Below are 15,530 nucleotides of genomic sequence, written 5' to 3'. Positions count from 1 at the left end.
GATACTCCGCTTGTGTGCGTCGCCTTTAAGGGGTCATGCCGCGAGATGTAATTATCGCGATGTCACGGTGTGGAAATACCGCGGGATTACGACATGGTTACAGCTCGCCCTCCGATTGGTCCGCGGGTCCTGGTGTAAAATGGCGCCCTGAGAAATATGAGTTGTTGAGAAAAAAAACAACAGTTGGCCAGCTAACGAAAATAAAGAACACTAAAGAATAAAGCAGCTCCCGGGGAAACGTCGGTAGCACGTAGCCCCCTGTGCACTCGAAGAGGACCGACGTTTCGAGGGCAGAGAAGAGCGTTTGAGGAAGAGAGGTAGCTAGCTTAGGCGCCTGCTAAACGTTAGCCTGCTAGCTTCGCAGGTGACAGAAACAGTCGCTGTAACGCCTACGAGATGAGAGCCAACCCAGTGTCCCTCGCTTTGTTTAGAATAACTTAGTACGTAAATGCTGTGTTGTTGTTTGTTGGCATTGACAAGTAACACATTGTCAAACACAGCCGTGGGTGGGTTGTTATTGGCAAACAACACGCGGCTAGTTAGCCGCATACCTGGCTAACCCTAGCCTGTGTTGTAATCAGCTGTTGACTGACAGTTGAGCAGCCACTGCACCGTGAGCACAACGTCACTCCATCGCCGTGCAAAACCTGCATCCTGTCATGATCCGATGCAGCATTCGTACCGCTGCATCGGATTTGGAAAGTGGCCGCGCTTTGGTCCCCGCTCGTACACAGTGAGATAGATTTAACCCTTTCGTATTATCACCCGCCCGTGGTGCCACTGGATGGCGATCCGTGTTTGATCAGTTCATGAACGCTGCGAAAACCTTTTTTAGATTCATCATCAATAATCACGTCTCCGTCTTTTAACATTTTGATAGTCATTGAGCTGTGATTTAATAGTAAAACAGTGTGCAGCCACTTTAAAACATTCCCAAATAAATTCTTCCTTTACTCAGATTCCACCTAAAGAAGACGACACTGCCAACAGCCATGAATAACTCCCTGGATGGATCAGGCTCCTACGAGGAGCTTGTGAGGCAGAAAGCTCGGAGCATCCCTCAGCATCGTATGAAGGAGTTCCTTGAATCCTTGGCCAGCAAGGACCCAGATGCTCTGCTAGAGTTCAGCCAGCAAGTCGGAGACACTACGACCACCACCACCGCCACCACCACCATGGTCTACCAACAAGAGGCTAACTGCATCTACACAGACAGCACAGAGGTGGCAGGGTCATTGTTGGAGCTGGCTTGTCCGGTAAATCACTGGACTAATCGCAGAATCAATTCGAAAGAGCTCCGTCCTTGAAACAAAGCTCTCTGACAGACGCTGTCTTTTGATGCAGGTTCAGCCGCCGCAGCAGCAACAGCTACAGCTACAGGAGCCTGAGCAGCAGTCTGTACAACAGAATGTAGAGCAACAGATAGTTCAGGTTGGTCCCTTTTTTAGGATACCTTTGTGGTTGTCTCTTCACTCTGTCCCGTTGAGTTCTTAGTCCACAAAACGCCTATTATCCCTATTTGAAGGTGCAGATTCAGGGCCAGCAGCAAGGTCAAATGCTGGGTCAGGTCCTCCAAGTGCCCTCTGGCTCACATCAACAGCTCCAAGGCGTGACTACTGCACAGCTGATTCAGGCCGGGGATCTCACTGAAGAGCAGCATCAGCAGGTACACATAAGCAACAAAGACAAAAAACCATGGCTAAATTGCCCATTTTGCCATTTACAAGAGTTTTTATTCATTTACTAGTACTAATCTCCCTCCCATGTTTTGTAGCTGCAAGCCCAGTTGGTGGCAGCTGTTGCAGGGGGACAACAGATCCAAATCCAGACAGTGGAGGCCATGTCTCCCAGCGAGCAGCAGGACAGTATGGAGAGGAGAGCACTGGGGACCACCGTTGCCACATCACAGGGAGCAGGGGTCCTCCAGCCCGCCAAAAAGCGTAAGGTCGACATGCCCATTACTGTGTCCTATGCCCTGCCTGGTCAGCAAGTAGCCACAGTTCTGGCTATCCCCCAGGGACAGGGCCAGCAGCAGAGCTACGTGTCCCTGCGGCCAGACCTCCTAACCGTGGACAGCTCCCACCTTTACAGCGCCACCGGCACTATCACCAGTCCCACAGGGGAGACCTGGACAATCCCTGTGTATTCTGCTCCCGCTGGCGCCGGAGGCCGCGAGCAGGTCACGCACATCACCATCCCCCAGGAGGCCTACGGGACAGTGCAGGTTTCGGGGCCAAACACTACAACAATGACCACAATGCCAACGCACGTTACCGTTGAAAACGACAAGGTGAAACTTCAGAGTCAGACGGCGCAGGCCGTTTCAAGCATCACAAGCCCCGGGGGGATGTGCGGCCAGGAAGAAGTGGTGCACACGCTGTCTGCGAACACGCTGTTCCCAGCCCAGCTGATGAACGGAAACATCCACATCCCAGTGGCAGTGCAGGGCTACTCCAACACCACCCAGTCCCTCATCTGGGATCCACAGCAGCAGGTTCTGCACACACAAGGACTGTCAGGGCAGGAAGCCCAGCATCTGCAGGTGCTAACGCAGGTGTTACATTGCCCTCTCTTTCATTTTTATTTTGGCTGGACACACATATTTTCATGTTCTTCTTGATGGCGTGAGGTGACTGTGTTGGTTGGTGTGTGCGCCCAGGGTCAGACGGTGGTAACAGAGGTGGATGGTCAGCAACACGTGCAAGTGCAGGAGCTGCTGCTGCCGGCCACCCTGAAGCCAGAGGAGGGGCTGGAAGTATGGCGGCTTTGGGCTCAGCGGAAGAACGCAGAGTTGGAAAAATCAGACAAAAACAAACTAGCCCCAATTGGCCGTAAGTGCACTTGGAGCATGTGCTTGTAGGCAACACTTGATGCACGCATGGGTTTACTCAGTCTCAGTTGTCGTGTGTGTTTCAGGACGCCAGGCACTGCGTTTCCAGGAGGACTTGGTGTCGTGTGCGGTAGCCGAGCTCTGCATGGGTCTCTCTTTGATGACCACGGAAGCTCGGGGTTTAGAGGAGGACTCTTATGAGGCTGATGTTCTCTACTATGTATTTCTGTGCATACAAAAAGTAAGTGTATCGTCACACGTTTTGAATGTATCCCTCTTGGTGCTAAACACCGCCGTGGAACCACTGTCTGACCGCGTCTCTCCCCTCTATGATTCCCTCCTGCAGTATCTGTTTGATAACGGTCGCGTGGACGACGTTTTCTCAGACCAGTACTACACTCGCTTCGCTCACAGTCTGCACCAGATCCTGGAGCCTTGGAGGTCCTCTGTTCATCCGCTCGGTGTGTGGACAAATCCTCTACAATCGATGTTCCGCAGGGTATCCTGGCACCGGCTAATGATACGATCCCGTTGGGCTTGTTTGGTATCTCAGATGGTTTTCTGTGGTATCAGAAAGTCTTCAATGGTCCAGGATTTGCACAGTGTCTCATTTTTAGTTGAACTTGACATCTGCATTTTGTTTGTTTGCAGCACTTTTCTGGTTGTTTCGAGCTAAATGTGCCATCACTCCGAATATGAAGGGATTCGTTTTTGTGATTTATTTAAATGAACTAACCAATTTTTAATACACAAAGAGTTTCATTGGTGCAGGGCAACCATATTAAATGCAGATACAGGCAAAGACAGCAGGCTCCAGTCCTGAGCTTTGAACTTTGCTGAGAGCAATAAGTAACCAAACAAGAAGCTGCTCCACCAAGACAATGGAGCTCGGCAGAATGACGTTAATGATTAAATGTTACTGTGATGATTTGATTCCTTGTATCTGATTGTGTATTACACGCAGTTAAACTTGCAGGTCTTCATTATCTGCTTGTTGTTCCACTTCCAGGTTATATTATTCCTAGTCATGTGACGGAGGAGATGCTGTGGGAATGTAAACAGCTGGGAGCCCATTCTCCCTCCACGCTGCTCACTACTCTGATGTTCTTCAACACCAAGTGAGTGGTTTACCCGTTTGTCTACGTGTTCAGTAAATCACTTTTTTATTCCTACAGCCCCTTTTTAAAACAAACTAAATACAATTCAGTGCCTTGATTGACACAAGACACCTGGTGTTGTTCTGCTCCCACGACACACTGAATATGTTCCTTCAGGTATTTCCACCTGAAGACAGTGGAGCAGCATCTAAAAGTGGCCTTTTCCAAAGTGCTGAGACACACGAGAAAGAGTCCCAACAACCCCAAAGACAAGAGCACCAGCATCCGATACCTGAAGTCCACGGAGCGCTTCATCGGCCAGAAAGGTAGGCGCGGCCGCCATTGTTTTATCGTGAGAGGAGAGGCGACTTTAGGGATGAATAACCAGTTTGATGCGGCTCCAGTCACAGACGACATGTACCTGGAGCAGCTGGAGGACCCGGAGAACCCGCTGCGATGCCCCATCAAGCTCTACGACTTCTACCTCTTCAAATGGTAAAATTACATTTTCATTTAGTTTTCTGTTTTTTTTAACCTTTTTTTACCTCTTGTGTTGTCGTCATGGGCTGCAGGGCACGCGCTGCGCTCGAGTTGTTTACTTCATAGAGACACTGTTGCCAGGCAACTGACAAAGAGGCTTTATAATAACTCTGTAATTGTACTCGAACCACAGAAAAATATATTTTCTTCCTCTTAAAAATTTCAAGAGGAATACATTGAACTAAATGATGCCCCACTGCCAAAGAGTATCCAGTTTGTGATTATGTGATAATCTGAAATGAATAATCATTCAATTAACTGCTTCACTAATTCTTTTTCGAGCAATTCTTTTTTCCCCCGATGGTCAAACTCAACACTCTATTTTAAGATGTCCTCTTAGCCTCCGACTAAACGTATTTGGCAGTTTTTCACAAAAAACATGGTGCATCCCATAAATGAGAAATGTTGCCAGATCTATGAATGAAAATAATTGTGAAAAACAATGTGACTTTTCTTGTTCAGGGCGAGTAGCAGAGGTGGGAACAAGTCACTGTTAGGCAAGTCACAAGCAAGTCTCAAGTCATTGCCCTCGAGTCCCGAGTCAAGTCGAGTCAAAGACGAAGCAAGTCCCAAGTCGAGTCACAAGTCAAAGCCAACAAGTCTCAAGTCGAGTCACAAGTCGTACCATTTTAGTTTCGAGTCATTTCGAGTCATTTTATTATAGTGGGGACGGGGAACCCTGGGTGATGGTGCGCTGCCTCACAGACCTAGACTACGAAGGGAAGGGTAATGGTGGATCGACTGTGACTGTGTTATAGTGCTGTAACGCTCACCCTAATGCTGCAGCGTAAATAAGGAGGCGATGACTGGCTTGCAACTCCGCTGCATTTATTTATATAAAACAACTCAACTTCGGTCACTGTTGGCCGTCACCACGCCGAACGAACACTTCCGCATACACGGCCCCCCAAAACTCGGGTTGTCTCGCGTAACTACAGCTGGTAACAAAGCATAACGTGAACACATGCAACATCTGCATAACTGATTAACTAATAACTTTAACTCAGCTCATTACACTACTTTAAAACGGACGTTGACATAATGTTGGCGAGGATTTCCATCGGAGTCTGAATCCGGGTTCAAAAATCCCGATGTTTGTAACCATGAACGAGCTGTCTCGTTGATACGGTCAAATGGACTGCAGTGATTGGATGTCGTGCAGGCAGCGCTCTCTGCATTCAGGTGGCGCACATTTTTTTGACAGATGCAGATAAACAGAGCGGCGCGGTGGTGTGAAAATGTTTCCCCCAGTTTTCATGGGAAGTAGCAAGTCTTCTCGAGTCAAAAGGCTCGATTCCAAGTCAAGTCACGAGTCATCGGTGTTCAAGTCCAAGTCGAGTTGCAAGTCTTTGTACGTTTTGTCGAGTCGAGTCTCAAGTCATCAAATTCATGACTCGAGTCTGACTCGAGTCCAAGTCACATGACTCGAGTCCACACCTCTGGCGAGTAGTAATGGTCCTTTTTCCTCTGACCCTCTCTCTCGTTTGTGTACTGTTCCTAATGTTGACAAAGACGTGAACAGAAAACGCGGGATGGGAAAGCGCTCACGCTGTGTTCCCCTTCAGTCCGCAGAGCGCCAAAGGACGCAATGACACCTTCTACCTGACCCCCGAGCCCGTGGTGGCCCCCAACAGCCCCATTTGGTACTCCACGCAGCCCATCTCCAACGAACAGCTGGAGCAGATGCTCTCCCGCATCCTCGCCGTCCGCGAAATCCAGGAAGCCCTCAACATGGCGGAGAGCGGCCACTAGTCGCCCCGGAGGACACCCGGCTGCTCCCGGCTCCTCCCCCTCGCCTCCCTTCAGTCGTCTCTCCTCTCACGCCCTCCTGTGGTCTCAGAAGGGCGTGTCCATGTTTATATTCACCATGTGGCGCCGTGTCTTAAATTCAGACAACAGATACTCATTTGTCTTATTTGAGCGACCTCTTTTTTCTTTATTTTTGGCCAAAGGATGTCTAATCATGTATTGAAATGAACTCTTTAAATGTTATTTTGAACTGTTGGTTCTCCTTTTTTTTACCAACAGTCTGAAATGATCATTTGCTGTTTAGTGCTAATCTGTAATATATTTCACATATTCTCCCCCTGCGCTCTGCTGCTTTCCATAGACACCCTTTGTTGCTGCACCCTTCATCTGCCTTGGTCACCGTTCAGTATCACAGTGAATACCTCAATCACTTCCGCCCCTCACCATAGGCCCTTTGTGTTGGTTCACACATCAGGAAACAGACTTTTCGACCTGCAGATACGAGCACTTACCACACGGTGGGGAGTTCTGGAATGCTGCTGGATCCTCCTCCTCCTCGTCCTCCTCTCTGCGTTTTCATCTGCAGGCCATTGCCGCCCCCCCGGCCCCCTCCTCCCAGAGAACTCACTCGGATGAGTTATATATTGTATGATACATGTTAATACACGACAGATGAAAGACTCAGAAGTGGGTCAGCCCCTTTTATGTTCTGTAATGCCAGATACTCATAGCTCCTTAGTGTACTTAGTGTTTTTGAAACGTGACCTTTGTTGGGCGGGGCGGCTGCACATGCATCCTTTTACGAAAGTACAATGGGAGATAAAACATGGCACTTATAAAATAAATTCTGAATATAAAGTAATCTCACAGAGATCCAAAAACATTGAATTGTGCGTGTGCATGCGGCCTCGTGTCATCAAGGTCACAGAGTCTCCCAGCGGAAGAACCGGCTCCTCCTGACGGGCCGGCTGCTTCCCTTTTGTGTTCTTTTCACTCTGGCTTCAATGCAAACGTCTGCGTCGGCTGGTATTTGTTTGCACCTCGTCGGGCCGGTTTCCCACAGCGTCTCTTCCCCCCCCCCCTTCCCCCAAGCTGCCGTGTGAGGGCCTGCATACCGGCCCCTCCTGCAGCCCGTGGCTGTGCTCGCTTTGGGAGTCGTGCCTCCCTCAGTGCGCGGCGGTATTGAACCAGGAGGGCAGCAGCCTCCTCAGCAGCTTCCCGGGGTGAAGGGCGTGCTGCGCGGGGCTCTGCCGCTCAGGGGGCGGGGCTCTACTCCTACTCCTCCTCCCCCCCCGGCCCGAGGAGCCGTGGGGCTGGTCTTCAGCGTGCCGGTCGGTGCCTGAACTCGCTCCCTGACTCAGTGACCTGTTGACACAAATCAAGAGTTTCATATTTGCTGTGTTTCTTCACAATGGCTAATGTAACCTGAGGTGGAGGCGTTCTCACCGGGCGGAGGCTCCTCCGCTGAGCCAGTTCAGCAGACACTGATGAACTAGCAGGTACTGCTCCTGAGGACACACAAAGGCACGAGTGAGCCGGGCTGGAGAGGACACGGTACCGATCAGGTGTGGAGGTGACGAGGATGTGCCCTTTGAAGGCCACGGCCCAGAAGTTCATGGGGGAAAAACGGAGATTTCTCCATTTGATAAAAGGGTTTTTCAGAAAATAAACGCAACGTTTATGATATTTTACGAATGGTATTCACCACTTTTATGTTCTATCAGTAAAAGGCCATCGAGGCTGTGAAGACTGGCCTCTGGGGAGATGACATGTGGTCTCATTTAGCTGCTTGTTTCTATTCAAACATTCAGGGACTTAGTTTATATCGGAGAACAAAATATTGAATCTCTCGAGCTTGTTATAAGAACAGATCTTATTTGAGCCATCTAAACAAAAGTATAAAAAAAAGAACATCGACATTTACGGCCTTTAGAACTCTCCCTCAGCGCTGGAAAGAGTCCATTTGACTGGATGATAAGGAAAACAACCCATGTAGATTATTTACTAAAGGTTTTGGTATTTTATACTTACTCATTACCAATAATGAGCACATACGTTTTATGGGGTGTTATACATTAATGAAACATTTTGTGGAAGTTTTTTTTTTAGGTAAGATCAAAAACATTCTCAATATTTACTTCTGAAATATCGAATCACTTACAGCTGTTTAAATAGGCTAAAATAGCGGTCTTAATGGAGACGTGATTTTGATACAGGCGTTTTTCCATTTTTAGTAAATAAAATGATCTCTCGTTCAAATACATTTCATACCTCAATTAATACTTTGAAACCAGGACGTTTGCCGGTAAAGAAGAAAACTTTGTGATTGCTACAAAGACCGCCGTACAGCAGAGTCTCACCACTGGACTGACCAGGTTCTGCACCATCCACATCCGATGGAGCCGTAGATCCTGCACAGCGGCCCGGACGTTGGGCTGGATGCCCCTGGCGCACAGCTGCATCAGCCACAACAGCGTCACGAACGTCCCTGAACGCCCCACGCCTGCACTGAAGCACACAAACAAACACGTTGAACTTCACCGAGGGGGGGGAGGGAAGGGTGACTGGCTGGAGGTCAGAGGTCACACCTGCAGTGCACCACGGCCGGCCCCAGGCGAGGAATCGCTTCCAGCTCCAGCCGCACGTGCTCGGTGAAGGCGACAAGCGAGGCCAAGTCTCTGGGGACACCCTGGTCCGGCCAGGTAGGGTAGTAGTAGTGTGTGATGGTCCGGTCTGTTTGAGGTTCTCTCTGAAACAAAAGCCATACTTCTACTGTCATCATTATCCAACATTACATTGGTTGGGTGGTCACATACGTTGTTTATTCTGTGCACATGACATCCATTGCATTCTGCCCCTCCCTAAGGTTTTTTTTTTTAAAGCTTGTCCTCCTCTGAACTCTGTTGTCAATAAGCAGTTCAAAGGTACCAAAAAGGGATGTTTCTTTTGCTTACCTGTCTGAGGTTAATGATGGTGACGAAGTAATCCGGACCTTGTTTGCGGGTCACTGTGGTCACTTGGATCATCCCGTGATGGACCGTCCCTCGGTCCAGAGGCCAATACTTCTCGCACATCACCTGTACGAGCGAATTAAACAGTTGCATCATGTGTTCCATGTTTCTACAAAGATGTCCTCTGAGGCCAATAGAGATGTTACGGTTACATGTCAGACCTGGTCCTTTTGTCTCAGCGCCGTCACCATGACGATTATCCTGACGTTCTGCTCCCACACCATCCTCCAGAAGTCAGCTATGGTGTTGTGCAGGGGCCCCTGTGTGCAGATGAAGTCTCGCTCCGATTCTCCACCCTGATCAAGGACAGTGAGGCGTTAGCGCCGCCGGAGGACCGACCGACAGGAAGGACGAACTGGATCCAGCTCTCACCGGCACAAAGTTTGCGTTGATGTAGTCCGAGTGCGGTTGGGAGTTCTGGAGCGACAGCCGGACGCGACAGTGGTCATCTGCAGCCGGATGGAAAAGCAAAGCGGAATGGGTCGCGTTCATACTTTCCGTAATCTGCTCCGGTGTGAGTCGGTTCGGCACCTACATGGTAAGATGTAGGGGTATCTGTTCTTCTCCCTGTTGGGCCCTGATTCGCCCGCTCTGGCGGGGAGGTCTTTACCGACGGCCTCGAGCTCCTTCACGGAAAAACACGCATTAATCCTCCCAAATCAGACATGCGATCCACGTTCAAACGGAAGGAAAAGAAGGTACCTCAAACTCCTGCTTGAGGCCTCTGTTCTTGTTGGCTGAGAGCGTTTGGCATTGCAGACGGAACTCCTGCAGGATCTGTGCTCTGGAGAAGGTCTGCACCCTGCGTGGCACCACCACCGTGTTGCATTAAACCAATTTTTAACCCGACATATGCACTGAGACATCGTTCTTGTCGTTGACAAAAGACCAAAACCAACAGTGATCTGATCCACATAAGTGGTCCCCCATGTGGACACGGGTACTCTGTTTGTTCGAGTTTATCCGGCTTCCAGCAGCCTGCTGTCAGAAAACACAAGCGCACCAGTTCTGCAGCCGAAAAGAGTCTCCAAAAAGAAAGGCTCTCAGGTTTGAGGAAAGGATGTACCCTTCGATTTGAATGGAAGTAAAACGTTGAGTTGGTTTAACAAATCGCTTAAACTGCAATTACAAAAAAACTCAAAGTGACTTCATCTGTGACTGCAACTGTGTTGCAACAGAGAGCAGCTTCGGATATCTAGTCTTAACTCGTTGGTATAAATGAGGAACGCCTGTCAGCGTCTTGCATTCCAACAGCAGCACAAACAACTACAGCCAAACAAACAAACAAACCATGTCAACAATAACCGGGCATCACAGCAGGGTCTCTGTGTACTATGACTTTCATCCTGGGTGGGGAGTGAAGGGATGAGCGACACAGAGAAACACAGCGTTGGTTTTGTTCTTCTGGGGATTTGTTCTCAGGGTTCCTTGATGTTGGTTCCTTACCTCATGTTTTGTCTTGCGGGCGACCTCGAGGCCTCCAGGATGTTCAAGTGTCGATGCTGTGAAAAAAGAAGGTCAACTTTTATATGGGTTTAAATCAAACCAATGGCCAATGGATTGAGCACACTAAAAACCTCTCCCCTCCCCCTCCTCCCTCTCCCTCTCTCTCTCTCTGTTACATCATGTTCCTGTTCAACACAAGTATGTGACACCTGAGAAAAAGCTCTTCCGTGCAGACGAGGGCAGCTGCATCCTGCACGGCGCAACATGTAAAGGAGGGAGGCGCGTCCACGTATGTATAGGAACTCCCATCAGTCAAAGACACAGCAGCACGCCGCGACAATCACTCACGACACAGTTTGTAAAGCCGAAAGAAAAGCAGAATGACAAAAGGAGAGTTTCTGTGAGACTGTGGAAGCGTTACCTTTACAGCCTGAGGAGAGCGAGCGCAGCACCACACGGCGCCGGGTTCTGTGAAGGTAGTCTGGTTTCAACAATCATCTCGCTCAGGGGAGGAGACAGTGAGATGGGTGGAGACGGCGGGTGGAGGGAGGAACTCTACACCTGGGGGAGGGATGTCGGTGCGTTTCTTCAAGCTTGGCTTTCACCAACGTAGATGCTTGTGTGTAGTATTTATGTCTTTTGTTGTGTTCACAAATATGACCTGGGAGTCTTCATGAAACATCATTTGGCTCAACTCAATTTGCTGAATCAAACTATTCAATCGGATGACTTGGTATCTGTGTTCATGCATGTAAACATAGTCAGTATATAGCTGAAAAAACATATTTCACTATATTTATTTTGCACGGAAGCGCTTAATGAAATACATGTCCGGTATTTAGTTAATACTGGAGCAAAACAGGCCTTATTAGACTACCAGAAAACGTATTGTGATATTTGTATATACACATCGATGCGCAAATGACTCGTATCGTGACAAGGTTTCGGCCATATTGCCACAAGTAAGTTATGCCTTTGATGTGTGAAGCATCAATAAGCCTCACTGCTGACATGTTTCATCAGTCTGTTGTCATACACCAAAAAATTGGCACCAAGCTGAGTATTTACCAATAAACAACAGGGAACCTCAGTGTCTCACTGATCCATGTGAGCACCAGGTGCTGCATGGTGCAACATTTATTACAGTGCATTAAACATGTTTTTCATAGCACAGTAAGTCTCGTACAGAACAAACATGAGGTATATTCTGTTCACCAACTGCTGGGTGAAATTGAGATGATTAGTTTAGTTTCTCAGGAGGCAGGAAGCAGAAGGTTGACTGTTTGGTGTATCATGCATTATAATGAAAGTGTGAATATATTCAGGTATCTTTTTTTTAGTGGTGGGGGCGGGGGGGGGGTTGAAACGCTATAGTTTTTCGTTTGACAGTTTGAACTTCGAGGAATATATTTCCAGGTAAAGGCAAAGGTTGCTGCTGCGTGCTTTGTTTCACTTGCGACGCACACCTGCCTGTAAAGGTGAGACCATGAAGAAACTCTCTCCTTCCAAGGAAAAGTCTGCGCGTGCTCAGAGAGAGTTTTTTTTATTTTTTTATAATCCTTTATCAGCGCAGTCTGAAGCTGATTGGCTGGCTGAGGAAAAGGGAAGTAAAAAAAAACCCCTTAAAAACACGTTGCGTTATTATCCAGCAGGAAACCAGAGAAAAGGCTTCAACCGGAATGTGAGATTTTCATTTTAAAGTCCTCGGCACGCGGAGACATAATAAACTAAATGTGAACGTTTCACCTCCTCCACTTGCGACGTGCGCGTGAGAATCGATCGCGCTTCCTGGTTTCCGGCTTCTTTGATTCTCTGGAGAGAAATAAAAAAGTCTCAATAACACGGATCGGATCAACGCACGGAGATGGATCACGCACGACCGCAGGACGCGCAGCAGAACAAGGTACGGACACCGAAAGACACCAAAACAACACCTCTTCTGAGAGGCGACACGCACGAGCACACGCACGCAACGCGTCACGTTGCACTTTGACCCAATGGATCTCCTTCAACACGTCAAAGTCATTTAAAATGGATCACACGACAACCAGAAGTGGACACCGCGGCTGTGTCTCAATTCGACGGCCGCGTCCTCACGAGGACACCGTCTTCGCGGTCTACGTAGGTCTGGTCTAAGAGGGGCGGACTTCCTACTCCCTTTTTATTTGTGATATGACAGCGGATTTAAGTGTAACATTAAGCTATATGTCCATATGCTGCTTCCTCCTGGTCCATAAAACACACAACATTTAGTAAAGTTAGTTTATGATCACACCACAAAACTAAAGGAGTAAAGCAAACAAGTTCATTTACTTGATGTATATATTCTGTATATTTATTATTTATTCTCATTACTGACTTAGAAAGTGATGTTTAAGTTTAGATTTAAATATAAATAGTTTACAAAAACCCTGTGTAATTAAAAACCAAAAACATTTTATAATGTGTGTGAGTATTTGTTTATCTGACCAGAATACATTGGTAAAACAGCTCTGTCATCTTTTTCGTGTTTATGCTACACTTCTTACCTTTTTTTGATACGGATATATATATAAATACATTTTTAAATCGGTACAGATTGCATATCTTTACGAAATAGAACTAATCACATTAACGACTAATCAACCAATTATTGATCAAAGTAGCCGCCGGTCATTCTTTGTCTTTGTGAATATCCGTGGTTACCGTGGTGATCAACATGCTGCTCTGCTCCCCCAGGGCCCCATGCTGCGGCACAGGGACGACGAGAGGCCCGCCGACGGCTCGCCGCGTCCCGCTGTGGGTGCACTTCCTGTGGCATGTCACATCTCCTAATCAACAGTTTGTTCAAGCCGTGCCTCACCCCCCCCCCCCCCCCTGCCCCCACCCTCACCCCTTCCTCTCTCCCTCCCTTGTGGATGTAGGACTCAAAGAGGCTGATCAGAAGAGTGCGAAGTCCCTCCAGGCCGAGGGCGTGGCTGGACAATTCTTACAAGGCCAAGTTCGGAGGGCGATTCCACGGACCTCAGTGAGACCGGCGGGGGGGGGGGGGGGAGGGGGGCTTTGTTGTCTCCTCATAGCCATCAACTTTTCATACATTTTTTTCCCTCCCCTCCTCTCGAATGCTGCAGATCTCCAAGGGAAGACCACTCGTTCTACAAGCCTGGCTTCTCCAACCAGAGGTACCACCCCTTCGACCCCCGGGGCGACTTCCACCGGAGGGACCACTTCCAGCACAAACCCCCCCACGCAGCACCGAGCGACAGGGAGCGCTACGAAAAGAGAGAGGGCGCCGATGGAAGTTCACCGTCGAAACAGAACAACAGTGAGTCCAAGTCTGTGAAAGCATCCGTGACGGGAGGAAGAATTATTCATGCAGTTAAAAATGAATTCACTCCATTCATGTCAAAATAAAATCTGCTAAAATGTCGTGGCGCCGGAAGAAGATGGGACAGTAAATATAGATTTTGGTTCCTGACAATCAAAGTATTTAATTTACCCCCAAATAGTTTACTACTTACAGTATGTTGGCAGATTTTTCACTTTATTTTGATAAAACTAGGTTTCTACTATTTAAGCTAAGCTTCATATTCATATTAGCATAATAGAGTGTTCCCCATGGTGTATGAATCTGTGAGTTGCAAGGCGTTTATTTACGGCCCCACCATGCGATGCGCTAAATATATCGTGAATATGTAAAAGCCTGAACGGAAGAACCCACTCAGCCTCTTTCTCTTTCTCACACACACACACTCACACCCACACCCACAAGGTGTGGTTAGCGGTGGTAAGGCTCCATATCAAAAGCACAAACACACAAACACACACACACACACACACACAGACAGACCTCACAAACCGTTGTCCCCATATCCCGTGCATCCACATCAAAGTGATGCTCTCTCTCGGCTTCACCGCCATGCACCTTATCACATGACCACCGGGTGGCAGCACCAGTCAGCAGAGGCACACCACGCGCCGCATGGGGGTGGGGTCTTTGGAGGGCCTCCCCCGGCGCGAAGGTGGTCGCACTCTGGCTGCCCACTGAGACTCCGTGTGAGGGATCATGTGGTGCGATGCATGCGTTAAGCGTCAAGTGTCCCTCCGTCCAGACTCGTCAGACAGGTGAGGAATGACCTCATCCTTTTGCCGGTGGGAGTCTGCAAGTAAACAGCGAGGGCCGCTAACATTTTGTTATCCTCACGGCCTCACAAACTGCGAATGTTGTTGTTTTTGTTGTTATTTAGCCGGTACAAAGCATTTCGACGTGTTGTTCTGAACCGAGCTGTCGGCACTGTATGTTTTCATCTCCTCCCCATCGCCACACTGCAGCACTGTGGAGGTGTGTGTTTGTGTGAGTGTGGAACAGGTTTTTTTTTTTGTGCGTTGGGGTGCGATGATGGTGACTCATCGTTGGTGTGTGTGTGTGTGTGTGACAGTGAGAGATACTAGCCAGCAGTTTATAATGAGCCAAAACACAACTATGGCTCCGCATTCGGTCCAACATCACAAGCCTAAATTCACAATTTGAGGTTTCTGTGTCGATTTGTAAAAACACATTGTTAAGAGGAGGCTGAAGATGAGGGGAGAGCGTGATTAGACGTTTGAACCATCGACGGAGGTCTAAAGATTCACCCAAAGGAGCCGCTGCGTGTGCAGACAGCCAATCGACGCGCAGAGAAACAACCGTCTCCCCTCACGTGTGCTGTTTTTCTCCTATTTTCCAGCTACCAGACCCTTCGTACCCAGATGCAGCTCCAGCAGAGACAAGGACACGCAGTTCATCGTGAGTTCAGACATTTTCAGCTGACGAGTTTTCTCTTAAAACGGAAAAAGCCATTTGGATTAAAATGCAATTTTCTGTCTCAATATAACGCC

At 48.4% G+C, this 15,530-nt stretch overlaps 3 protein-coding genes across 5 annotated transcripts in view; 2 read left to right on the top strand and 1 right to left on the bottom strand.

The window, feature by feature from the left end:
* The first annotated feature begins 119 nt into the window (after positions 1-119).
* On the top strand, positions 120-7,907 carry LOC119221975 (transcriptional regulator QRICH1-like). 2 transcript variants are annotated; one of them, XM_037478251.2, is made up of 12 exons: positions 120-317; positions 959-1,256; positions 1,345-1,431; positions 1,526-1,666; positions 1,775-2,542; positions 2,660-2,831; positions 2,917-3,071; positions 3,177-3,291; positions 3,840-3,948; positions 4,105-4,253; positions 4,332-4,422; positions 6,033-7,907. In XM_037478251.2, exons 2-12 carry the CDS (start codon positions 993-995, stop codon positions 6,217-6,219), a joined length of 2,238 nt encoding a protein of 745 aa, XP_037334148.2. In that variant the 5' UTR covers positions 120-317; positions 959-992; the 3' UTR covers positions 6,220-7,907. The 2 variants fall into 2 exon arrangements, with proteins under 2 accessions (XP_037334148.2, XP_037334147.2); XM_037478250.2 differs by having other exon boundaries at positions 1,775-2,554.
* Positions 7,383-11,993, bottom strand: LOC119222021 (receptor-type tyrosine-protein phosphatase V-like). Of its 2 annotated transcripts, none has more exons than XM_037478345.2 (11): positions 11,095-11,993; positions 10,674-10,729; positions 9,930-10,029; positions 9,763-9,853; positions 9,600-9,676; positions 9,389-9,523; positions 9,171-9,293; positions 8,805-8,965; positions 8,577-8,724; positions 7,663-7,724; positions 7,383-7,581 (listed from the first exon to the last, which is right to left on the bottom strand). In XM_037478345.2, exons 2-11 carry the CDS (start codon positions 10,676-10,678, stop codon positions 7,383-7,385), a joined length of 1,101 nt encoding a protein of 366 aa, XP_037334242.2. In that variant the 5' UTR covers positions 10,679-10,729; positions 11,095-11,993. The 2 variants fall into 2 exon arrangements, with proteins under 2 accessions (XP_037334242.2, XP_037334243.2); XM_037478346.2 differs by having other exon boundaries at positions 8,589-8,724; positions 11,095-11,989.
* A 258-nt stretch (positions 11,994-12,251) lies between these two features.
* The window catches only part of LOC119222039 (uncharacterized), a 4,597-nt gene continuing 1,318 nt past the window's right edge, over positions 12,252-15,530 (top strand). The window contains exons 1-5 of the mRNA XM_037478374.2: positions 12,252-12,576; positions 13,392-13,451; positions 13,577-13,680; positions 13,784-13,977; positions 15,380-15,438. Of these exons, the coding sequence (XP_037334271.1) occupies positions 12,538-12,576; positions 13,392-13,451; positions 13,577-13,680; positions 13,784-13,977; positions 15,380-15,438 (456 nt within the window). The 5' untranslated portion in view covers positions 12,252-12,537. The remainder of the gene's footprint in view (positions 12,577-13,391; positions 13,452-13,576; positions 13,681-13,783; positions 13,978-15,379; positions 15,439-15,530) is intronic.

This window comes from Pungitius pungitius, chromosome 1, assembly GCF_949316345.1.
Source record: "Pungitius pungitius chromosome 1, fPunPun2.1, whole genome shotgun sequence".
Taxonomy (NCBI): Eukaryota; Metazoa; Chordata; class Actinopteri; order Perciformes; family Gasterosteidae; genus Pungitius; species Pungitius pungitius.
The sequence above is the reverse complement of the archived record's forward strand: the minus strand, read 5'-3'. Positions and strand labels throughout refer to the sequence as shown.